We start from the raw sequence: 26433 nt of genomic DNA, 5'->3' as shown, positions 1-26433 counted from the left end.
AGGAGGGGCCGAGGAGGGGCAGGGACGGATTGGGGCGGCGCGGAGGGGCGGAGGGGCGGAGGGGCGGACCTTGACCCAGATATTTACTCCGTCATTTCCTATTTGGGGACCTTCTGAATCCGGGTCAAGGGTGTTCGCCTTCTCTTCCCGGCTGATCCGGCGGCACCCTCGGTGACAGCGGCTCCAGGCTCAACCCAGGGCCCGTCTCATCTCAGTACCTTGCTGGAGCCCGAACGTCCACGCCTGTCCCGTGACGCGGAGGCGCGCTTCCTCCACCTCCCGGCTCGCAACCCCTCATCTTAAGAGCCCGCCGCTGCCGGGGGGGCCTCCGCTGGCGCCTCCGAGCTGATGCTGAGAAGGACCGCGGACCCGGGGCGGCGGCGGCGGCGTGCGGGCCTCCGGCTCCCTAGGCCCGCCGCGGGCGGTGCTGGTCCTCACGCGCCCCACGCTTGCCAACTCCCGCCCGCGCTTGCATGGGCCCCCCTGCCCGATAAATGTGGCTGCTGAGGCGGCGGTGGCGGTGGCCGATCCCGCTGCTGCTGCGCTCCAAGTTTACCTCCGCCCCGGGGTCCTCCCGCCCCACCTCGGGGCTGACTCCGCCCGCTCCCTACCCCTCGGCCTCGCCGCGTGACGACCATGGACAAGATCCTGGAGGGTCTGGTGAGTTCTTCCTACCCGCTGCCGGTGAAGCGGGTGATCGTGCGGAAGGTGGTGGAATCGGCTGAGCACTGGCAGGACGAGGCGCAGTGCCAGGCCATGTTTGACCTGACCACCCGGCTCATCTTGGAGGGCCAGGACCCCTTTCAGCGGCAGGTGGGGCACCAGGTGCTGGAGGCCTACGCACGGTACCACCGCCCCGAGTTCGAGTCCTTCTTCAACAAGACGCTCGTGTTGGGCCTCCTTCAGCAGGGCTACCATTCGCTGGACAGGAAGGATGTAGCCATCCTGGACTACATCCACAACGGCCTGAAGCTCATCATGAGCTGCCCCTCGGTGCTGGACCTCTTCAGCCTGCTGCAGGTGGAGGTGCTACGGCTGGTGTGTGAGAGGCCCGAGCCGCCGCTGTGCGCCCGGCTGAGCGACCTCCTGAGCGACTTCGTGCAGTGCATCCCCAAGGGGAAGTTGTCCGTCACCTTCTGTCAACAGCTGGTCCGAACGATCGGCCACTTCCAGTGCCAGTCCACCCAGGAGAAAGAGCTGCGGGAGTATGTCGCTCAGGTGACAAAAGTGAGCAACTTGCTGCAGAACATCTGGAAGGCCGAGCCCTCCACATTGCTGCCTTCCCTGCAAGAAATTTTTGCAAGCATCTCTTCCACAGGTAAGGGTCATTGTATCCCAAGGAAATCTCTCTTGGAAGTTCAGTCTGTCTGGCCCACATACACACCCCATGTTTGCTTCCTTACCCTGAAAATATTGTTAATGGAGAACAAATCTTAGTGCCTCATCCAAAATGTTATTCCCATCCACTGTCCTATTCAGGATGTCGTTTCTACCTTAAAAAGCAGGCCGTGTTTTTATTTTCAACGTTGAGAACTTCGAGGTCTAAGACCATTGGCACTAAACAGGTTGCTTAATTACCCAGCCTCTGCTCTAGTTATGAAATGCTTTGGGAATGACAGCTACTAAATAAAGCTTCTATTCATTAGTGACTAATGGTAGCCTAAAAATGTTTACCATATTATTATTGCACTGTAACCCTATTATTTTGTTATCATGAGCCCCCCCCCCCCTTTCTTTTTTTTTTATGATTTTAGAGAGGAAGGGAAAGGGGTAGAGAGAAACATCAACGATAAGAGAATCATTGATTGGCTAACTCCTGCACGCCCCCTACTGGGGGTGGAGCCTGCAACCTGGGCATCTGCCCTGACTGGGAATCAAACCTTGACCTCCTGGTTCTTAGGTCTATGTTCAACCACTGAGCCTCACCAGCCTGGCTCCCCTGTTTTTTAATTTTCCCATTTTTTAAAATTCAAGGTCTGTGCAGTTGGTTTTATTACTGGCTTATCCCAGTTAACTAGTTTTTTGAGTATTGACATTTTCTGTCTACAATAGTGTTCCTGAGGGAGATTGAGGGAGGGAAGGGAAAGAATCTGAGGACCTAATGGCTGTTTTTTCACTTGGAGGATAGCCCATGAACTGCATCCTTAGAAAGCAGGGAGGGCTCAAGTGACACTTAGCAAGAAAATGCTTTGTCATCCAGGAATTTTACCTGCACTTGGAGCTTCTAGCTCTGTAGGTTGTGGGACAGTAGATCCAAAATCATGTTCAGTTCCTCTCTACTTGGTACAACCATTCTCCCTGGCTCTTGTTGGAAATTGAACTTGTGACAGAGGTGTCCTCCTTTATCTTGAGAACCAGAAGAGTAGAGTTTTAACAAGCTCCATGCATTCTGATGAATTAAATAACTTTACAAAAGAATTACCAACTTTGTATTTGCAGGATCTGAATTGGTGTTTTTTTTTAATGGTAATCTTTCTTGTATTGCCTGTGTTGCTAGAGTTGTTATATTTCCCCAGAACTTTTTCAACTGTAGCAATAAAGATGCTCACCTTGGATTTGCTTAATTTTTATATGGTTTAAGTAAAGTTCCCCTCTCCCCAAATTTCCACTTCTTTAAGATATATATTTTTTAAATTTATTTGTATTGATTTCAGAGAGAAAGGAACGGGGAGAGAGAGATGGAAACATCAATGATGAGAAAGAATCACTGATCTGCTGCCTCCTGCACGCCCCCTATGGGGGATTGAGCCCACAACCTGGGCATGTGCCCTTGACTGGAATCGAACCCGGGACCCTTCAATCCACAGGCCAACACTCTATCCACTGAGCCAAACCAGCTAGGGCTTTAAGAGATTTTTAAGTATTTTCCTTAGAACACTTTACAGACTACTGTAATTAATAGCTATAAGTTACTTTGGACAATCTAACCTGGGAATTAAATCTTACATTTCTGCTTTTTAAATCAATATTTTAGCTTGACAAAGACAATATTAAAAAATGCAAGAAAATAAAGTAACTCATGGACCCAATATGGCAATAATTTTTATATTGCAGTAGTTCTGTCTATAGAATGAACAATCATTGTAATTCTTTTTTTTTTTTATTGTAATTCTTAATCTCTAATTTCTGTAATGTAACATTCCTTTTATGTTACGAGTACCCATGAGGTGGAGCTTGACAACTGTTTTCTGATTAACACCTTTGCTGCAATTACTTTTTTTTTGGTTAATTGTTCTCTCTCAATATTTCACTTGAACCTTCTTGCCATATCCCTTTTTCTTTTTAATTAAAAAAAATAGATGCATCATTTGAACCTTCTGTAGCATTGGCAAGCCTTGTGCAGCATATTCCTCTTCAGATGATTACAGTTCTCATCAGGAGCCTTACTACGGATCCAAATGTCAAAGATGCAAGTATGACCCAAGCTTTTTGCAGGTACTTCTTCATGACACTATAGATGGTAACTGTAGATTTGGGAGGAGGAGATATTTTGTTGCATTTTTGTCAATAATGAAAAACTTAGAGAGAAATGTTTAAAACTGAAATCATGGAATCAAATATATAAAGATTCTCCAAATTAATTGTTTACCTTACTATACTATAGGCTTGATAGGCATCCCAGTAATTCACAAATCCATTTTTATTTCAGCTTTTTAATTTTCAAAAACATACATACATTTACACATATTGTACAGGCAGGAGTTTTTTGGATTATGACTGTATTTTACTAGTTTCTTTACTCGTCCTTTCTTGCTACTTGTTTCTTCCCTCTGGGATCTTATTTTTTTCTTCTAGCTAAATATTTACTTTTACTTTCTCTTTCAATCAGGATTTCTGAGTAATACACTGTTAGTATTTGTCTGTTTAAAATGTGGTGTTTTTTTCTTATTTTTATTTTCTTATTATTCAGTAGCTAGTCCTGTGATACCATACTATTAGGATCTTCTTCATATTACTTCTTTTTATTTACTTTTCCCTTTATTATCTCATTTATATGTGGTTGAGTTCTAAGTCTTTATGTAAAGTTCTCATTGTTCATTTACTTTTTTTTTTTTTTTAATATATATTTTATTGATTTTTCCACAGAGAGGAAGGGAGAGGGAGAGAGAATTAGAAACATCGATGAGAGAGAAACATCGAACAGCTGCCTCCTGCACACTCCCCACTGGGGATGTGCCCGCAACCAAGGTACATGCCCTTGACCGGAATCGAACCTGGGACCTTTCAGTCCACAGGCCGACGCTCTATCCACTGAGCCAAACCGGTTTCGGCATGTTCATTTACTTTTAAGAAACACCTTTTATCTCCTCCATGTCCACAAAGACACTCCTTCTGTGTCCTATTTAGCAGCAACACTCATGCCATTGTGACTGCAACAGCACTAAAATTTCTTTCTTTTTGAAATGAATATATCATAAATTATGTTGTCTTCTAAGTAAAATAGGAAGATGCAGAGAAATATAGATTTCACAAGTGAAAGTAAAATCAGAAATCAATTGGTTGGTCCCTCACCTTCATTGCCTAAGTAATAATAGCTTACATTTTCATTTCATGCCATAACATTGCAACAGAGCCTTCTGGTTGGTCTTATTGCCAGCAGTGACTTTATCTCTCTTCTCTAAGTCAGCCTGACCTACTCATTTTACCCTTCTGATCAAACTACAGTGACTTTCACCACTTTCTAAGTCAAGTGCAAATTCCACTTCTTCCCATTCAGCACTCCTGGTCTTAATTTTTCAATCTTTTCAAAACAACCATAACATCCATCTTATGATTTTATTTTGTTTTTAAAATATATTTGGAAATTAATTTTTACCTACTGGTTTCTATGGGAGGTTGTGATCCAGTTTTTGTATTGCATTTCTAATTTAGCTACATAATGCTATTTAACCCATAATCTACCTAGAGTAATTATTCTTACACTAGTAGCCCCTTTGCACGAAGATTCGTGCAATAGACCTTCATTCACCTGGCTGCCTGCACCAGTTTTCTGCTGGTACCGGGGACCCAGGCCTTGGCTGTGGCCACCGCCTTCTGCCTTCTTTCAGGGTCAGGGCTTGGCCCTGGGCGGCGGCCTTGGCTCTCCTGCACCCCAGCCTCCCTGCTATGTATCGTAGGAGCCGACCCCCTGGTCATTGCCTGCGATCCGTGCAGGCTCCCCACTGGTGGCTGGTGCCCAAGGCCTTGGGCTCGGCTGCACCCAGCGTCCTTGCAACAGTTTCCTGGTGGGTGTGGCTTTGTTGGTGGGCGTGGCTTGGGTGTAGCAAAGGTGCAGTCAATTTGCATATTTGTCTATTATAAGGTAGGATTACAAATGTAATTGAAAAGGATAGCAGTGTTTATTCTTACCATACTCCCACCTTATACTTCCCTATACTCTATATTTTCCCACATATTAGCACTTACATTTTACTGTCATTTTCTGTAATGCAAAGAAATGCAAATGTTCCATTAGACATTATGAGCAGCCTCAGCCCTGACTGGTGTGGCTCAGTTGGTTTCTGGTTAGATATATCAAAAGGTCTCCATTTCTATTCCCGGTCAAGGGCACATACCTGGGTTGCATTCACCCTGACCAATGTAAAATAAATTTTAAGAGCAGAAACCTTAATAAAGATAATACCCTAGTGTTAATGTAGACAGTTATAACTTAGCTGTTATGAAAATAGCCATTTCAATTTAGAAGTCAGTCCTTTAAAAATATTTGGTGGAAGAGAGGCATCACAATGAGTATTTCCAGTGTTATATTTTAACTCATTTACTCTTCACATAAGCTCTATAAAATAAGCATGTCTACATATATTCTTCAGATAAGGAAACAGACACAAAGAGGTTAAATAATTTACCTAAGTATTTAAGGTCCCCCAGCTAATAAATGGTGAATTGGATTTTTAAACCAGATCACTCTGACTAAAATCTGTTTGTTTGTTTTTTCATTACTACTTTCTTATTATATAATCCCCCAAATTGGATTGCTGGATCAAATAATATGAATATTTGGCCCAATTGCTTTCCAAGAGTTGTACAAGTCTTCATTGTGGTTGATGTCTAACATTAGGGACAATCTCCATCAAACCCTATATTACTTTGTTTTTATTCCCAATTAACTGGGCTGATATTCAAGAAGGAAAACACTAATGCACAATGAGGCCACTTAGGATATTTGCACATTCAGTACTCTTTTATCTATTTGAAGTTTCCTTTTGTTGACTTTGTTTAGTAGAATTCTAACAAGGATGAAGAGACCTGTATCACAATTCAAAGTCTAGGTGTGTTTTTAACAGTGCATTTCATATTTCCAGAGAGGAAAAATTTTGGTTTATATTTATATGTCTTAGTTCAGATAGCTATATTTGAACTGTTCTTCTTAGAGTAAATTTGCCTAATAAATTCTTAATATCACTATGTAGCATAAATTTAAAACTTAAGGTGAAATGATAGTTTATCAGAAATTCTTTTTATGAAAATGTGTTATATAAGAATCTCAGCTTATATGATTGGAAACTCCTTGAGTACAAGCACCCATTATACTCGTTTCTACATCTTGATTAGTGCTTTTCACAAGCAAGCTCAGTAAATATTGAGTCACAAAGAGAGTAATTATCTACTGTAACCTGTTATTTCTAAATAATGTTGAAAATATTGTTGATATTAATAATTTCTTTTTCTCTAATTTTCAGAATGATTGATTGGCTGTCCTGGCCATTGGCTCAGCATGTGGATACATGGGTGATTGCACTCTTGAAAGGACTGGCAGCAGTCCAAAAGTTTACTATTTTGATAGATGTTACTTTACTGAAAATAAAACTGGTAAGTGGGAGTATATGTCTACTAGAGGCCCAGTGCACGAATTCGTGCACCAGTGGGGTCCCTTGGCCTGGCCTGCGAGATCGGGCCGAAACTGGCTCTCCAACACCCCCCCAAGGGATCCCGGATTGCGAGAGGGCATAGGCCAGGCTAAGGGACCCCACCAGTGCACGATTGGGGCTGGGTCACCCAGTCCTGATCAGGGTCTGTCAGGGCCAGCCTTCCAGGGAGGGACGCAGGAGGTTGGCCAGCCAGGGAAAGACCGCGGGAGGCTTGAGGGCGTGTCTGGCCTGTCTTGCTCAGTTCCGATCGGCCGGACCCCAGCAGCAAGCTAACGTACTGGTTGGAGCATCTGCCCCCTGGTGGTCAGTGCACATCATAGTGAGCAGTTGAGCAGCCTTAGCATATCATTAGCATATTATGCTTTGATTGGTTGAACGGATAACCAAACACTTAGCATATTAGGCTTTTGTTATATAGGATTAGGATGTATGAACTTATATAATCAATCTTTTTATCTTTGGGTTGTCCCCTTTAAAGCATCTAATTTTGAGTATGTTCTTATTTGGTTTTGTTTCGGATAATAATTTTGAATAGGCTATAAAAAATTAAAATGCTATTTAAGTGTAGGTAACAAGTAATTTGCTGTTTTCAGATATTTAATATGAAAACCTGTTTCTTCCATTTTCCCTTGAATCGAACTAATCAAGCTTTTATTAAGATTGCTAGAGGCCCGGTGCATGAAAATTCATGCACTGGAGTGGGAGGTCCTTCAGCCCAGCCTGCCCCCTCACAGTCCAGTAGCCCTCAGGGGCGAGAGGCGACCCAGCAATCAGGGGAAGGCGTCGCCCCATCGCACCTCTGCTGCTGCCACTGCTGGCAGCACAAGCCTCGGCCGGCCCTGGTTACCTGAGCCTCGGGTGGCCCTGGGCGTCTGGGCAGCCACCAGCCAAGGCTTGCCTGTGCCTCGCGCCGGCCCTGGGTGGCTGGAGGGCTGAAGGGACTGGGGGGACTCCGGAGGCAGGCGCGTGGCAAGGCCAGCCTTGCCGTGCACCTGCTGCCCTGGAGGGGCTGAGGGAACTGGGCTCCGCCATCTTGTGGCTGTGGGTGCTGCCATCTTTGAGGGTGGGGCAGTCAATTAGCATATTCCCTCCTTATTGGCTGTGGGTGCTGCCATCTTTGTGACGGTGTGAGGGTCAATTAGCATACTCCCTCTTTATTAGATAGGATTCTGCCAAAATTGTCTTGGACACCAGTGCTTTCCAAAGTTGCTAAACCTAGGAATTATTTCTCAGGCCTCCTCTCGTTTGACCTCTCAGCAGTATTTGACACAGTTAATCACTCCCTCTTGAAACACTTTCCTCACTTAGTTTCCAGGACATTATACTCTCCTGGTTTTTGTCCTAGTTCACTGGTATCTCAGTCTCCTATAGTTGATCTTTCTAAGTTTAGAGTGCCTTAGAGTTTCATCTTTGATCTACTTTCTTCTCCACCCATACTTAGCACATCCCTAAGTTAATGACTGCCAGGTTTAATATTTCTAGTCCATTCTTCCATGAGCTCAATATTCATCTATCCAGTTGTCTATACTTAGATCTCAAATTCAACTTATTCACAATCTAACCCTTGATCTTTCCCTCCCAGACCCGGTCTTCCCTATCTCAAATGGCCACTCCACCCCCTTCTATTGCCAAAAACCTTGAAGCTATCCTTGTGTCTCTTCAGTCTCTCTCAGCCCATATTCTAAACCCTATTACTTCCATCTTTAAAAAACATCCAGAATGCAACCACTTTTAACTAGTCACATCGCTACCACCCTGGTCCAAAGTCATCATCATCCCTTTCTAGAATGACTGCAGTAGTCTCCCTGCCCTGCCCTTGTTCTGCTACAGGTGTCACATAGGTCCTGCTTAATCTGGCTCACTGCTGCTTCTCTTTATCCAGTCTCCCATTGTACTGCCTCAGCGTCTGTGCTTTACACTGCCCTCCTTGCTATAGCTTTAGTACACCAGGGTGGAGGACCTCGAGGCACTGAGCCTTTGTCCTGCTTCCTATGCTCTTCTCCCAGATTATCCATCAGGTTTACTCTTATTTCCTTTAGTTTTTGGTTTTTTTTTAAAAATATATTTTTACTGATTTCAGAGAGGAAGGAAGAGAGCGGGGGGGTAAGGGGGGATGGAGAGAAACATCAATGATGAGAGAGAATCATTTATTGGCTGCCTCCTGCATGATAAATAGGAAATGCTGAGTGGCAAAGGGGTCTGGTATTTTATATAGGGTATTTTTAAAAATGCCTCATGAAAAAGGTGCTTTTCATGAGGCATTTTTTAAAATACCCTATATAAACTGGGGATCGAAAAAAAAACAAAAAAAACTGGGGATCGAGCCTATAACCCGGGCATGTGCCCTTGACTGGAATCGAACCTGGGACCCTTCAGTCTGCAGGCCGGCGCTCTATCCACAGAGCCAAACCGGCTAGGGCCGTGGTCGGCAAACTGCAGCTCGTAAGCCACATGCGGCTCTTTGGCCCCTTGAGTGTGGCTCTTCCACAAAATACCATGGCCTGTGCGAGTCTATTTTGAAGAAGTGGCGTTAGAAGGAGTTTAAGTTTAAAAAATTTGGCTCAAAAGAAATTTCAATCGTTGTACTGTTGATATTTGACTCTGTTGACTGATGAGTTTGCCGACCACTGGGCTAGGGCATCTTTTGGTTTTTAATAGTCAGATGTCACGTTTTTCATGAGGCATTTTAAAAAATATCCTATATAAAATACCAGACCCCTTTGCCACTCAGCATTTCCTATTTATCATACCCTGTTTTCATATCACTTATCTCCATGTTACTTTTTATTGTCCCTACCCACCCTCTAGTGACAATAAATACTTGTCGAATGAATTGAATAATGGACCAGGGAGTAACCATCTAAAAACTTGGTTTGACAGATTTTCATTTCATCAGGAAGTTTAAGAGTTGCTTAGGCCATTATATTCCCTTGATCTCTGTCATGTTACTTTCTAACTTTCTCCCTCTCACAAGGTTTAATAAGGCAACATATGGTATGATAGAACCTTCCAGAAAGGGGGATATTCACATAAATAATTTTTGGTCCTAGGAAAATAACCACTGATTTGGTTAATGGCTTTCTTACAAACTCTGTAGATGGATGTCTTGTCTTTTTTTGAAGGTTTTTAATCGACTTCGGTTTCCTCTTGTGAGGCCTGGTGCTCTTGCAGTTCTTTCTCACATGCTGCTTAGTTTTCAGCATTCTCCAGAGGCATTCCATTTGGTAAGTTATGACAAGGTTTCTACATTGAAAAACCTTGTCTTAAAATTTTATTTTAATATTGAGTCACATTTGTATATAGTGAAAAGATTGTACATTAGTCTTAAGTCTATTTACTTATAGCTTTATGATTTTTTAGAAATTTGAGATTGTGGGATTTCCCTCCAAAGAATCTATTTTCATAATGTTTAGTATTTCTCCCAAGTGTTTCCATTTGTCACCACAAAACAGCAATGTATGTAAATCACTTAGGATGAGTTATTTCAGCAGTTAATTGCCCTAATTGTTGGGCTTGATCATTAAATCAATAACCTTATATCAGTTTGTTAACTCAAACTTGAGCTAATATAGTAAATATGCTAGCAAAGTCTCCCTAGAAAAAAAACATCAATTATTTGTCCCTGGCTTCAGGCACAATCATGTGTATGCCATTTGAGAGGGGGGTTTATTTTCAAAATTTCCAAGAAGGAGAATCTCTAACATAACATAATCATCCATTCTAAGGTTTATTACTCTTCTCATGGAGCATACGCACATTCCTTAATCTCTCCGAAAAAGAAAAAGTAGTTGAGATAATAAATGGTTGCCTTTGAATTATTTGCCTTCTTGAAGTAAATAAATATGAAACCATTTATTTAAGGACTAGAGGCCCAGGGCACGAAATTTTGTGCATGGGGGAGGGGTGTCCCTTCAGCCCAGCCTGCACCCTCTCCAATCCGGGACCCCTCGAGGGATGTCCGACTGCCGGTTTGGGCCTAAACTGGCAGTCGGACATCCCTCTCACAATCCAGGACCACTGGCTCCTAACTGCTCACCTGCCTGCCTGCCTGATCGCACCTAACTGCCCCCCTGCTGGCCTGGTCACCCCCAACTGCACCCCCTGCAGGCATAATCGCCCCCAACTGCCTCCCCCTGCCGGCCTGGTCGCCCCCAACTGTCCCTCTCCCCCCCCCCCCCCCCGCCGCCAACCTGGTTGCCCCTCACTGCCCCCCCCCCACACTGGTCTGGTCTCCCCCACCTGCCCCCCCCCCCCTGCGGGCATGGTAGCCTCATGCAGCCTGCTGCTCAGTCGTTTGGTTGCCCCACACTAACCCCCTGCCAGCCTGGTCGCCCCACACAGCCTGCTGCTCAGTCGTTTGGTCATCCTCACTAACCCCCCTGCCAGCCTGGTTGCCCCACACAGCCTGTTTGGTCATCCGTTTGGTTGTTTCGGTTGCAATGGTCGCTTAGCCTTTTATATATATAGATTAGTTAGATCTGAAATTAAATTGTGATCTGACTTAGTAAAACTTAAAAACAAAGACCTAATTACTGCCTATGTAGTCGGGATAGCCTGACCTCCTACTCAACTAAAATTAGCTTGGGCATCTAGTAGTGGGTCATGTGGTAGTTAAATCACCTATAACTCTAAATTAAACTCAGGTTAGGAGTTGTTAAGTATGAACAATAATCTGTAATCACCAGCATCATTATTCATTATATGTTTAAAGTATTTTAGAGCAAACCAAGATTAATATTATGTGTGTTAATATGAACCAAGTTGGTTTTCATGTGCTTTTTATAAGTGGGAAAAAAATTTAAATGGAGTAAAAATATGACCTGGCCACATATATCAGTAGTTAAACCATTGTCCTGATATGCCAAGGTTGCGGGTTCGATACCCAGTCAAGGCATATGCAAGAATCAACCAGCACCCTAGTTGGGTTGGTTCAGTGGATAGAGCATTGGCCTGCAGACTAAAGGGTCACGGGCTCAATTCCAGGTTGTGGGCTCGATCCCCAGTAGGGGGTGTGCAGGAGGCAGTCGATCAGTGATTCTCTGTCATCATCAATGATTCTCTGCCATCTCTTTCCCTCTCCTTCCCTCTCTGAAATCAATTTAAAAAAAAAAAAAGAACCAGTCCTGGCTGGACAGCAAAAGGTTGTGGGTTCGAGCCCTGGTTGGGGCACATATAGGAGGCAACCGATTGATGTTTCTCTCCCTTCTTCTCTCTATAAAAATCAATAAAACATATTGATTTAAATTCTCAGATGAGAATTTAAAAAGAAAAATAAGAAGGAAGGTAATCGCCTGCATGGACATATATCTAAATGCCTTTTAAGAACTTAGTCTTATTTCTGTGTCAGTGATCATTTTGATTATATAGGACATAATAGTAGACAATTTTATTACTTGATTGCAAAGCCTAAATTTATACTGGAGTATTTGGGATTGCAAATTAAATAATCATTTTTATAATTTTTTCCTTTTCCAGTTCTCTCTCCCCCTTCACCTCCGAAGAAACAAAATAAATTTAGACTTCTGATTATTTTAGCAAGAGAGTATCTGATAGGTATGCAGTAAAATTCTAATTCAGATTTGCTTAGAAATGAAAAGGTGATACAGTAGAGTGAAATCATTAGAAGCTGGTAGTTTCCTGACCAGAATAATACCTTTGATGAAGATTAAAGAAAGTAGTACAAAAGCTAAAATGTGATTTAAGACCTCAAGCATAAATGTAAACCAGACGGAGCAGAATAGGAATAGTGGTGTTAATTTAAGTATATGGTTATTCTCTTTAGCAGAAAGGAAAGGGATTGATTGGGATATTACTATAATTGTTATTAATGCTATTTGATGATAAGACCTTAAAGCTATAACTTCACTTTTATTACTAGTTAGCAACCCGAAAAATGTTCTACAAATAAAACATAAGATACTTTTACATATGAAGTGTAAATACCTAATATCAGATTACAATAATTTAATTGGAACAAGTATAGCACTGTACTAATGGATTGAGCCATTTCTGCAAAATCGTTTATTTTATTAACCTCTTAAAATATGATTAGTTCTGTATTAACTTTTAGTCTAATTTTATAATAAAAGAACATTATTGTGCTTATAACACTAACAGTTTTCTAAATGTTTATGAGCAATAAGCATTTTAGATTTCCCTTTTATTTTTAACCCCAGTCTTTTAAAATAATAGTTTTGGATTCCCTTTATTTTAAGAGGGGGAATGGGTGTCATTTTGTAAGGATCACCATGCTAACATCTGACATCATCCCTATGCTTATCTAAATGAAAGGTAATCCTGTAGCCTGAGCTGTAATTTTAGATACATGCAAAAGGTATTTTGAAGACTTTTCTTGAAGTAAACTTTAATATACAAAGTGTGTATAATTCTTCCAAGTAAGAGTTCTAAAATTCACACTAGATGGAGCTCTTATGCTAATCCTAGGTGTATCTTTTAAGTTTGTTCCTAACATTTTTCAACTGAAGGCATTTTTTAGACTGCAGTGACTAGGACTTTAGTTTGCATTTTGGATGGAGAATAAGGATGAAGATAGGGGTATTATATGGAATTAAAATCATATAATACTAAAAAACTAAATTTACCTTGATATTCCAGAAATTTTTTACTTCTCTTTTTTTTTTTTAGAAAAAGTCTGTAGCTGAACATATGGAAAGTTATTTGCTGATTGTGTAACAATTGAATTCTATTTGTAGGCTAGAGAATTTGTTGCCAATTTGTATTGATTGAGGAATATTTGTCTTCCTTTCTCTTCAGATTGTTCCTCATGTGGTTAATTTGGTTCACTCCCTCAGAAGTGATGGTCTGCCTTCCAGTACAGCCTTCTTAGTACAGTTAACAGAATTGATACACTGTATGATGTATCATTACTCTGGATTTCCAGATCTCTACGAACCCATTCTGGAAGCAATAAAGGTATGATAATAGTTGCAACAGTATTTATGAATCTGCAGCCCGTGATGTGATAGATGGATGTTTGATGATAACCAGCTACTCATTTTATTACCTTATGGCAATATGCTTTTTATTTGAAAAATTTCATTAAAATCAGGATTCATTAAAGAAAATTTAACTTTGGTTTCTTTGATTTTTTTTTATTCCATTTTAGCTATGGACTGTTCATGGATGTCCATATTTCATAGAATCTTTACTTGAACTATTTGTGAACTTGCCTTGTTTTTTTAGTTTGTATACATGTTTGATATAAAAACCACTAATTCTCTGTTTTGAAGAATGGGTCACAATATGCATACTTTTCTCTTAGTAAACTTACTGCATAATCAGGGAGAAGCAAAAGAATTGGAGAACTTTCCTCAGTCAGACTTAATCAGAAATTATTATAAATCAGTTCTGCTGATATTTCTTTTTGAGATCTGAAATACAATATAAGGTCTCATTATCTTCTGTATCTGAAATGAATAAAAAAACATTTTTCTATATAATTAAATCAAAATGATATTGGTTGAACCCAGAACACAGCACTTAATGCGTGCCATTGGTTTGACATTTGACACTTACAGAAGTAAATGTCTTTATGTATAGGAGTTGTCATGGATTTGATAGTGTTAATCTCTCTCTATGATGTCACTATGTCTATAGATGAAAGCTAGTTATGCTTTACGTGTTGAAAATTCTATTGACTGAAATAAGCTCAGAAGAAGCAAGGGTAATCTTACTCCGAACGCAGGAAGCACTTTCGAATAGCTCCAAAAAATCAGGAGATTAAAATTCCTTCAGAAATTATTTGTTCTCTAAGGTATAAGTACCAGATGATAATAGCAGTTCAAAAAGCCTTAATGATTTTACCAAGTGTTCTTATTCTCCAGTGCTCTACTCATGTTTGAAATCACTTACTCTTAAAATATTATCTCATAAATCACAAAGCAGGTAAGAATAATCTGTATTTTATAATAATTTTCAATATGGTTAAACATTTTTCATCATGATTATTTTGAGACTTTATTTATAAGGTTAATACTGGGTATTGGTAGTGAATGAAAAGGAGATTTTTTTTTTTTTTTTTACTACATAATATAAAAGAAAGTGGTTTAGATTATTGAATTGCGTGCTAATTTAGGTCCTTATTCTATAGCCTTTGAATAGTGCTACGGTATACTCTCTGATCTCAGTTTTATTTTTAAAACATTTTTCTGATAAATAGGAAACATGAATAGTTCAAATGTGACTTGAATTCCTGTTGTGTGTGTGTGTGTTTTTAAGTATTCCTCAGCTTGATAAACTCTACCTTTAGAAGATTTTAATTTATTTTAGGACACAATTATTTTTGCATACAGTATGATTTAATTTTTTTTGACGATTGGTCAAGTACTATCAAAACTAAGTGGGAGGGAAAAAAGGTTAAGTATTAGTGGAAGAATATTTATGGTGTTAATTTAATAACAAGGATAGTGTATATTTTTAATTTTTTTCTTCTTCTTTATGATCTACAGGACTTACCTAAGCCTAGTGAGGAGAAGATTAAATTGATTCTCAATCAAAGTGCCTGGACTTCTCAATCTGACGCTTTGGCATCTTGCTTGTCTAGACTTTCTGGAAAATCTGAAACTGGGAAAACTGGTCTTATTAATCTAGGAAATACGTGTTATATGAACAGTGTTATACAAGCATTGTTTATGGCCACAGAGTAAGTTTAAATTAAGTTTAAATTTGAAGCTTTTTATTTTCATTTTAACTGTAGAAATTGATGCATGATGATGAAATGCAAAATGGTAAGATTGTTTTCATATTATTTCTTATAAATGGCAGAAATATTAATATTTTCATACAATTGCCTTATTCAGAAATGAAAAGGTACTATTAAAATATTAACTTAAGTAAATTCTACTTTATATTTATATTATGTCTTACATTTAGAATCTTGTGAATTACTCCGACTTAATAGTTATTATTGTAACAGAGTGATTGGTTGAGTTTATGCCTAAAAGTTTGTGTCCTCAAATACTAATTTGTTATTATCCTATAAGGTGGTGAACTTTTATTTTATTTTTTAATCCTGACCTGAGGATATTTTTCTATTGATTTTTAGAGAGAGTAGAAGAGAGAGGGAAAGACAGAGAGAAATATCGAAGTGAGAGAAACACATCGATTGGTTGCCTCCTGCATGAGCCCTGACCAGTGCCCGGGCCGGGGAGGAGCCTGCAACCGAGGCACGTCCCTTTGACCGGAATCAAACCCAGGACCCTTTGGTCCTTAGGCCGATGCTCTATCCACTGAGCCAAATTGGCTAGGATAGTAGTGAATTTTTTTTAATCAGTATATCTTTTGAGGGGGTCCTATTTAGTTTTTTCTGTCTGTAGATATCTTGCTGTTTATCAGATCAATAACTTATTTGTTGCTGCTAAAGAAATTTAAGCTCTGCTTCCCACCCCAATTTGATTACTACTGAACAAATGTGTAAACAGACTTGTTCCTTTGCCCTCTTACAGATTTACTTTTAAATTCATTGCTTTTACAGCCAAGCAAATAGGAAACCAGAGGTTGTTAGCTATGTGAATGCTATTTGTAAAGGTACAAACTAATGATAAATTTTTCCTAAAGGCAAAAACATGGTTGAATTTTTCTCTTCAGCACCTATAGAGATGCATGAAACTTGACTAAAGATATATACAAGTTGAGTTCTTTTTATGCCTGCCTAGAGGAATCATAAACTAAAAGATGAAGAGTTAGCTTTATTTGATTTCCTGACTCCAAAGTACATGTGTACACTCAAAAACTAAGGTGTTTTTTGTTTGGTTTAGTGTTTTCTTTTGTTTTCGGTTTGCTTAGACACAAGTGATACTAGGCATAAACTTGAAAGAAACCATATCTCACCACCAGATCATCTCTTCCAGCCATCTTACTTTACAGATGATAGAGAAAGCAGAGTAACTTAATTCAGTTATAACTGGCAATAGCAGTTCAAACAGCTCATCTATTGTACAGTGGCCAATAATAATTCCATCTCAGAATAGGCAAACAGCATATTTTATGTCTTTGGTAATATGTGAAATCTTTATGGTTTTTTAAAAAAATTGAATGTAAAAGTACATAAAATTTTACAATTTTAATTTAAAAAAAAAATCAGGCATTCCCATTCCCAAAGATAATTTAAGTTTTATGTGCAGTGTTCTAGACCTTTTTTGTAGTTAAGAGATTTTATCTAGTACAAAAAAAATGCATGTGGACAAAGCGGGGAGGGAAATGGGGGACATCTATAATAGTGTCAACAATAAAAAAAATATAGAGAATCTTACATATTTTCTAGCTGCATGCTTTTTTTTTTTTTTTACCTTTTAATGGTTTGAGTTGGGAATATCCCCATGTTAGGACAGTGACAGAACTGTGTTGTTGTCAGTAAAGTATCTGCCATAATTCACTCAACCTTACTCCTGTTGGTGACTATTAATAGCTTGTTTTGCTCATTATGAATCTCTCAGCCCATATGCCTGTGAGAGGGTATTCTTTGAATAGGACATGACACATGTCTCCAGAAAGGCTTCAGTATTTGAACTTTCATATTGATTTCTATATAATCTGGATGATAATTCCTAACTCCATTTTTTCCCCCAATTGTTCCTATACTACAATTTTTAAATCACTCTAACTTTATAGGATCTTTTAATGGCAGGATATTACTTATTTCATGCAGACTTGAAAGAATTTAAAATTTCTTACTTAGGATATTAATTAATAGTTTAATCTATTTCTACTTGCTGATCCAGAAAATAGGAATGGTATGTGACAGTACATATAGGTCATTACCAGGCCACATAGTAAGTGCTTAGGTACCATCAGTCTCCCCTTCCTTCTTCATTACATTGTCATTAGTATCTTTGCTAGGTAAGAGGCCATTGGTAAGTGAAATTTTACTTTGAAGGTAAGTTCCTGAACTAACTTCCTTTTAGCTTTTAAAAAATGCATATGTATGTACACATTTATATGAAAATCATTATATTTTATTTTCTTTCAGTTTCAGGAGACAAGTATTATCTTTAAATCTAAATGGGTGCAATTCGTTAATGAAAAAATTACAGCATCTTTTTGCCTTTTTGGCTCATACACAGGTGAGTGTAAGTGTGAGTAGTGTGTATATGTTAATATTCATGTTGTTATGATAATATTCTTTAAATTTCACATTATACCAAACTTGATAAGCCCTTTTTAACTGATGAAAAAATATCTCACCCAAATCTACTTAGAAATGTTAAAAAGATACTGCCTAAAATCAGGATGTACCCTTAAGTTTTTTATTTATTTCTCCTACTTCCCATTTTTGTAGATGAATATTATGTAATAGTTTATAGATACTAAATTGGTAGATTTTCACAGAAATAAACAATTAAAACAATTTTGTGGATCTAAGAGTTAGATGTGACCTGGTCTAATCCCTGATAAAATCTCTGATCTTGAGCAAGTCACACAATTTCTCTAGATCAGGGGTGGGGAACCTTTTTTCTGCTAAGGGCCATTTGGATATTTATAACATCATTTGCAGGCCAAACAAAATTATCAGCTTGAAAATTAGCCTGCTGTATTTGGTCAAACACTTAATTAACTCACCCCTAATGCCTTGTCAGGGCCAGACCAAATGATTTCACAGGACTTATATGGCCCTCGGGCTGGACGTTCCCCCCCCCACCCCCACCCCCGCTCTAGATCTTAAATCTCAACTACAGAATGAGAAGTTACGACTAATGGTTATCTAAATCTATTTCCAACTAGTTTATTTGCCCACATGTTTGACAGCTTAGAGTAAAGGTTAAGCTCAATGTAATTTTTAAAAGTAATCTTTATTCAACATATAGTAAGATTTCAGTTTTTAGTTCATGGTGTGAGAATCATTTTCTTGTATTTTCTCTACTGATATCAAAAGAGAGAAGCATATGCACCTCGGATATTCTTTGAGGCTTCCAGACCTCCATGGTTTACCCCCAGATCACAGCAAGACTGTTCTGAATACCTCAGGTTTCTGCTAGACAGGTAAAAAGTACATATATATATTTAATCATCACCCAAGGATATGTTTAGAGAGAGGAAGGGAGAGAAAAAAGAAATTGATGTGATGATGTGAGAGAGAAACATTGATCAGCTGTTTCCTTCATGTGGCCTGACTAGGATTCAAACTCACAACCCAGGTATGTACCCTGACTGGGAATCAAACCCCCAAACTTTTTAGTTAAGGGACGATGTTCCAACCAACTGAGCCACCCAAGACTAGGTAAAAAGTATTTTTAAAGTTATAATTTGAATTGTGTTCTTTTATAACAGATTATTTCTACACAATATTGTTTTTAGCCTTAAAATATATATTTCAAGTGTTTTTGCATTATATTTTTAAGTGTTCTTTTATGATTAATTTGAGGTTTTTTTGGTTGTTTTTTGTATTTTTTACTTTAGACCAGCTGTTCTCAAAGTGTGGTATGAGGACTCCTAACGGTTCCTAAAACACTTTCAGGGGTCTTTCTTTTCTAGCTATATATCTGTGTATATGTAGTTGAGGCCAGATTTTCTTCATATACTTCATCCAAAACAACATATACCATTAGATTGAATACAGAGCAGACATGAGGATCCAGCTGTCTTCTATTAAGCCAAATACTTGAAATATATGCAAAATGTAAAACAGTGCCATTCTACTCACTAAATTTTTTTGTTGTATGAAATATAACTATTTTTCAGGAAAACAGTTATTTATATTAATAAGTAATGGGTTTGTTATTTTAAAATATAGAGTATTACTTTTAATCTCAGTTTTGGATAGATATAACCACATAAATGAAAGCTCTTGGGCTCCTCAATTATTTTTTTTTTAATATATTTTATTGATTTTTTTACAGAGAGGAAGGGAGAGGGACAGAGAGCTAGAAACATCGATGAGAGAGAAACATCGACCAGCTGCCTCCTGCACAGCCCCCACCAGGGATGTGCCCGCAACCAAGGTACATGCCCTTGACCGGAATCGAACCTGGGACCCTTCAGTCCGCAGACCGACGCTCTATCCACTGAGCCAAACCGGTTTCGGCTCCTCAATTATCTTTAAGAGTACAAAGGGATCCTGAGACCAAAGAAATGTAAAAGCTGCTCCTTTGGACCGATTCATAATTGTGTGGCTTTGGTATATTTTATTGCCTCCCTAGCACTTAGTTAATAAAGCCTATTATCTTATAACTTCCTGTCTGCCTCCCTTCTGTTATGTGAATGACTAGTGAAGCAAGTTGAGCTCAACATACGCAGCCTTCCTTCCATTCAGCTGAGGATATGTTAAGTGGTTTCTTTGTGCCAGGCTTTGTATGAGACTCCAGGCAGACAAAGAAATAAGACAGTTAATGAGAACAAGCAATTAACTGTAACGTAATAAGTGCTATAAAATAGTATTATAAAGAAAGTGTAATGAAATACAGTGTCCAAATAGCCTGTAGCTTCTCTTCTAATCTACGTTGTCAAACTGTTCAGAATTCCTCTTGATTATAAGAGGAGAAACTTGCTTTTTTAAGTTAAACATTATATATTCGATTAAAAAAAATAATTGGCCTGTCTTTATAAACCACCAATATTTTGTAATAGAAATGACATTTAAATGTAAGTGAAGTAGCTGTGTAACGATATACTCTCCTGCAGGCTCCATGAAGAAGAAAAAATCTTGAAAGTTCAGTCCTCACACAAGCCTTCTGAAAGTCTGGGATGCATTGAAACTTCTTTACAGGAAGTAGCCAGTAAGGCAGCTGTACTGACAGAGACCCCTTACACAAGTGATGGTGAGAAGACTTTGATAGAAAAAATGTTTGGAGGAAAACTACGAACTCACATATGTTGTTTGAACTGCAGGAGTACCTCACAAAAAGTGGAAGCCTTTACAGATCTCTCCCTTGCCTTTTGTCCTTCCTCTTCTATGGACAGCTTGTCTTTTCAAGATCCAGCATCATCGCTCAGTACACCGGATGGTGGTCTACTGCGAGCTTGTCCTGGTCCTTCAGAAGAACCAGGAATTTATAATCCAGCAGCGGCTACCTTTGTCTATGATTCAGTTATGAATGAAAGAATGGTAGGCAGCCCTCCTGATGAATTTTGCTGTACTGAAAACACTTCTGTCCCTAGTGAATCTAGTAAGATTTTTGTTAATAAAGATGTACCTCAGAAGCCAGGAGGTGAAGCCACACCTTCAGTAACTGACTTACTAAATTATTTTTTGGCTCCAGAGATTCTTACTGGAGACAACCAGTATTATTGTGAAAACTGTGCCTCTTTGCAGAATGCCGAGAAAACTATGCAAATCACAGAGGAACCTGAATACCTTATTCTTACTCTCCTGAGATTTTCATATGATCAGAAGTATCACGTGAGAAGAAAAATTTTAGACAATGTGTCACTGCCACTGGTTTTGGAGTTGCCAGTTAAAAGAACTACTTCTTTCTCTTCATTGTCAGAAAGTTGGTCTATAGATGTTGACTTCACTGATATTAGTGAAAACCTAGCTAAAAAATTAAAGCCTTCTGGGACTGAAGAAGCTTGCTGTCCCATTTTGGTGCCCTATCTATTAAGTTCTGTTGTCGTTCACTCTGGTATATCCTCTGAAAGTGGGCATTACTACTCTTATGCCAGAAACATCACAGGTACAGAGTCCTCATACCAGATGTGCCACCAGTCTGAAACTCTGGCATTAGCTTCCTCCCAGAGTCATTTACTAGCAAGAGATAGTCCTAGTGCAGTTATTGAACAGGATTTAGAAAATAAGGAAATGTCAAAAGAATGGTTTTTATTTAATGACAGCAGAGTGACGTTTACTTCATTTCAGTCAGTCCAGAAAATTACGAGTAGGTTTCCAAAGGATACAGCTTATGTGCTTTTGTATAGAAAACAGAGCAGCACTAATGGTTTGAGTGGTAATAATTCAACCAGTGGACTCTGGGTAAACGGAGACCCACCTCTACAGAAAGAACTTATGGATGCTATAACAAAAGACAATAAACTATATTTACAGGTAAGTTGGAAATAAAAGCTTCATCATTTATGGAAAATAGTTAAACAATTGACAGGTAGTTTAATGAGCACCCTAACTTTGAAATCCAGCTTCTACATTTTCCAAGGAATTTACAGAGTGATAATTCTGAAATTTGAGTCTGGGTTTATATGAAATGTGTTCAACCTATATAACCAAGTTGTCTTTCTAAAGTTATGAATTATTAAAAGTTGAAGTTAGATGCAATATAGAAGACCTTACCTTTTTTTAATTACAAAAGATGTGATTATTATAAAACACTCCAGGCAAAAATATAGAGTTTAATAAAATGGTAGTATCTCTCCTCTTCCCTTTAGTCCCACCTACCAGGGAAAACCGCTGCTAAATTGGGTATTTATTCCTTTTAGACCTTTGTGTAAGTATTTTAAGGGCTATTTCTTGACATTCAGGTAGATTAAATAAAGGACACTAAAAGCTAGAAAATATAAAGACAGGATATTTGTATTACTTAAGGATCTGAGCAATAAAACCAATGAGAAAAAATAACAATTAGTAAAGAAAAGTCATGGAATAAAGGTTTCATATAAGCTGAATTTATAAATACACTTTTTGCAAGGAGTTAGTGATTTTATTACTTTAAAGTTAATAAAGATCTTGCTCAAAATATTTTTCTTTGAAGCCTGCCAAGTAGCTATTAATATAAAGGACCAACAGTAAATTATATGATGTGAAGTTGTAAGTTTATTAACTGGATAATCCAAGTGATTTTATGAGCTTAAATCAATTTCTAAAACTTTTGTGTTTGAAGCTCCCAAAACTGAAAGGTACAGATAGTATAAGAGAAAAAATGGACCACTATAGTACTGATATTTAGGAGGAATTCTCATAAAGTTTTGAAATTTACTGTATTATAAAATACTTAAAGGTACATGATACATTCTTAAAGGAGTATGCAATGTACTAGAGTGACAAAAACAATACATTTTTCAGAAAAAATTAGAAACTCTAGAATATTTGTTAGAACTGATTTACAAATAAGATTCTCACATCCAGTCAGAAGGCTTATAATCCAGAGAATATAATGTATTCAACCATGTCCTACCTAGATAGCAAACGAGCACTGGATGTTAAGCATCACGATTCTTAAAGATTAAAGAGGTGGGGTGAGGGTAAGAGGGTTAGGTTGAAGTAGAAATTTTCTATAATATAAAATACAGAAAATATGACCCAGTGCAATCTTGATTTTTGGAAATATATATATTATTTATATAGCAGTGATTGAGTGAAATATTTATCAAAGGAGGGACATGGATTTTGAAAAGATGAGAAACTACTCTAATTTCTGTGATAAGAATGCCAAAAACTCTTATAAACTGTAATAACTAGTTATATTGCAGCCTAGCTCTAAATGATTTTCTGTCTTACCATTTACCCCTGACTATACAATATTTGAGGACCATTCATTATTGTTTAATTGTCCCTATAAGAGGGTTATGTACTTTCATTCAGCTTTTCAGTGTTGTTCAATTCTAAGTTTCATCTTCAATCTCAGATTGATAAGTTGTTTAAAGCAAAAAATATATAATAATACTACCGTGCCAGATGGAGCAACGTAACTGGGCTTTAAGCTAAATTTGGATATAGTACAGTTACTGTTATTAATGTTAACTGTATTTTAAAAGTTCTTGAGGATGATTATGCCTAACAGGTTAAGGGTTTTGCTACCACAGTGGCTTTTAGACCTGGGTGAGTGACACTGACCTCATTTGAAAGGTGTAGGCCCTTTCCCAGAAAAATGGGCACATGCCAGAATAGTTTACATCTTCCAAGGAGTTAGTGCCAGTTTTTAGAGCCGAGTTTTAGAACTTGCCAAATGAATTTGCCATATTCACTTTTTCTCCTTTTGTGGATAAGTATCAAATAGTGTTCTAACCTGAGATCATTAATATTTATTGAGCACCTAATATGTGTCTGGCACATAGGTGAATATAATTGCTGATAAAATTGTTAATGGTCTAGTAGAGAAAAGTTTTCAGTGTTACTGTAAGAAGATAGGCTCCATTTTCCTTAGCAGTGTTTTGAGATGTTTTACTTATTGAGAAATACTCTAAGGAAAGGGTATTAAAAATCCAGCTTTCTTTCTTTTTTTTTATTTAAATATATTTTATTGATTTTCCACAGAGAGGAAGGAAGAGGGATAGAGAGCTAGAAACATCGATGAGAGAGAAACATCGACCAGCTGCCTCCTGCACACCCCCCACCGGGGATGTGCCCGCAACCAATGTACATGCCCTTGACCGGAATCGAACCTGGGACCTTTCAGTCCACAGACCGACGCTCTATCCACTGAGCCAAACCGGTTTCGGCAAGCTTTCTTTCATTATTTGTACTTTTTATTGTAATCACCCACTTCCAAAATTGTTAGAGTAGATAATCCGTTGTCATAATCTTTAATTCTGCATAATGTATATTAGAAAAAAAATTCGTTCTTACATACTGATGGGTGTTACTGTATTTTGAAAGTTCTTGGGGATGAACTGAATGAAATATAGAGAAATTTTTGGATTGTGGGCTTCAGTTTCCTCCTCTGTATAGTCTGATACTGAAACAAACAGCCTTTTGGATCTGTCATTCTGTAGATTTACACCAAGATTTTCTTCTCTATCAAGTTTGCTCCATCTGTGATTATGTACTTTACTGTAGTAAGATTTGGAAAGAATTAGTGCAGTCAGTATTTTTAAAGTTACTAAGATTGGAAGGATGCTTATTAAGGATTAAGGCAGCTTTAAAATATTTATACAGGTGATATATCCATCCATTGTATTTAAGATTATGACTTTTTTAAAATTATTTTTAATTTTAGGAACAAGAGTTGAATGCTCGAGCCCGGGCCCTACAAGCTGCCTCTGCCTCCTGTTCATTTCGGCCAAATGGATTTGATGACAATGACCCACCAGGAAGCTGTGGACCAACTGGCGGAGGGGGTGGAGGAGGATTTAATACAGTCAGCAGACTCGTATTTTGATCCTGAGAGAGTCCAAAATGCACTGGTCACAAAACACCCGATACTTTGACTGTTAAAATGTCAGACTGTAATAAGTATCATAGCTATCTTTTATTTTTCTTTTCATTAGACCCTTATACTTTAAGAAAACACACTCAGTGCTTGTTTTTATTTTCTTGACAATACATTTATTAACAAAATGCATCATGGGGAAAAAATCTACCTCTTAAAATTCCATTTGCTTTTATGGTTAGACATGCTTGACCAAAAATTTTCAAAGGAAAATATATACCTGGTCCCTAATTAAGCTGCATTAAATTTAGTAGAAGCATTTAAATGCTCCTATCCTCAGTTTTACTGAACAAAAATTTTAATTCATTTAGCATCCTTCATAAAAGAATTATGTTAGAGGTGAAGGAAATATTATTTGAAAAGAAGAAAATCCCTTATTTCCTGTGTAGTTATCCCATTATTAAATTTAAACCTTTGAAAATATGAGAGATGATAAGGGTCTCTAATGAAGGCAATAACATAAAATGTATCAAGCTATTGTACTTGTCAGGCTTGTTTAATGCTGTCTTCAGCAGCACTACCTGCATTTGAAGTACAAATGTTTTTAAAGGAATTATTTATACACACATGATGAATTGATTTTAAGAAAAAGTGCATGATCCTATAGGAGCAACATTTTTGCCTACAAATTGCTAACTTTGTAGTATTTCTAATTGTTTAGGGATTTAAAAATTCTATTTCAGGGAGTCCCTCTTCTGTGTGTTTTGAAGGAGGTGAGTTCTGTATGTGCCTTGCAGTACTGTAATTAAAAAATAGGAATCTTTGGCTGCGGGAAAGCTTTTTTAAAATGAAATGTTAGGGAGTGATTTTTTTGTGCTAACATTAAAATTATAACTTTTTTGAAAGGTATTATTAGATTTTCCTGAAGTAAAAATCTGATGGTTCTAAACCGATGAGTGTGATTGTTTTTAACTCTTAGAAGAAGAATCCATAAAAAATAAACTTAGTCAAGTAAAAAACATCTTTTTTGATTTTGTTACTTAATCCTCAGAATATTAAACATTGAGCACATACATTTAGAGTTGTACCTTTGGTTTTCTTTTTTCATTTAAGTGATGTTTTGCACCATTGTTTCTATTTCATCATTTCAGATATGCTAAAATGTCAGCTCCTACCATTTCACATTTTCTTCTGCCAGGAAACGGAAACAAGTCAGTTCTCCTGAGTCTTGATTATACAGTGTTCAAGAGTTATCCCATTGTCCCCCTTCCTAAAGGTGTTAACTTCTCCCTGGCTGTACATTGTTCTGGAGATTGGTCTCATTTATTTTGAAAACATTTTAAGGAAAGAATGGTGTTTGGAGGTTTATCTTTTTCCCATGCTTTTAATGGTAGTGATTAAACATACACTTCTCATCTTCATTCCACTCACTACCTCCCACTTCTTACCTATTTCCAGTCGCCAGGAAGATTGGAAAAACTGACTGGATTAGTTAGCAACTGGAAATTCTTTACAGTATTAATCAAGATTTCTCTTCCTTATAAATAAATGAACCAGGAGGTTTTTTAATTGCA

The 26433-nt window shown here is 38.1% G+C and overlaps 1 protein-coding gene across 2 annotated transcripts; it reads left to right on the top strand.

The window, feature by feature from the left end:
* Positions 1 to 118: 118 nt before the first annotated feature.
* USP38 (ubiquitin specific peptidase 38) lies at positions 119 to 26433 on the top strand. Of its 2 annotated transcripts, XM_008143808.3 has the most exons (10): positions 119 to 1318; positions 3300 to 3435; positions 6681 to 6810; positions 9992 to 10093; positions 13644 to 13802; positions 15338 to 15531; positions 17857 to 17950; positions 18760 to 18866; positions 20505 to 21864; positions 24707 to 26433. In XM_008143808.3, exons 1-10 carry the CDS (start codon positions 637 to 639, stop codon positions 24866 to 24868), a joined length of 3126 nt encoding a protein of 1041 aa, XP_008142030.2. In that variant the 5' UTR covers positions 119 to 636; the 3' UTR covers positions 24869 to 26433. The 2 variants fall into 2 exon arrangements, with proteins under 2 accessions (XP_008142030.2, XP_028006958.2); XM_028151157.2 differs by lacking the exon at positions 9992 to 10093.

This window comes from Eptesicus fuscus, chromosome 6 (assembly GCF_027574615.1).
Source record: "Eptesicus fuscus isolate TK198812 chromosome 6, DD_ASM_mEF_20220401, whole genome shotgun sequence".
Lineage (NCBI taxonomy): Eukaryota > Metazoa > Chordata > Mammalia > Chiroptera > Vespertilionidae > Eptesicus > Eptesicus fuscus.
The sequence above is the reverse complement of the archived record's forward strand: the minus strand, read 5'-3'. Positions and strand labels throughout refer to the sequence as shown.

Coding starts and splice junctions, on each gene's coding strand:
- USP38 (XM_008143808.3), top strand. CDS start 637: ATGGACAAGATCCTGGAGGGTCTGGTGAGTTCTTCCTACCCGCTGCCG. Junction 6,811..9,991: donor CTTTACTGAAAATAAAACTG/GTAAGTGGGAGT, acceptor CTTTTTTTGAAG/GTTTTTAATCGACTTCGGTT. Junction 15,532..17,856: donor GCATTGTTTATGGCCACAGA/GTAAGTTTAAAT, acceptor ATTTTCTTTCAG/TTTCAGGAGACAAGTATTAT.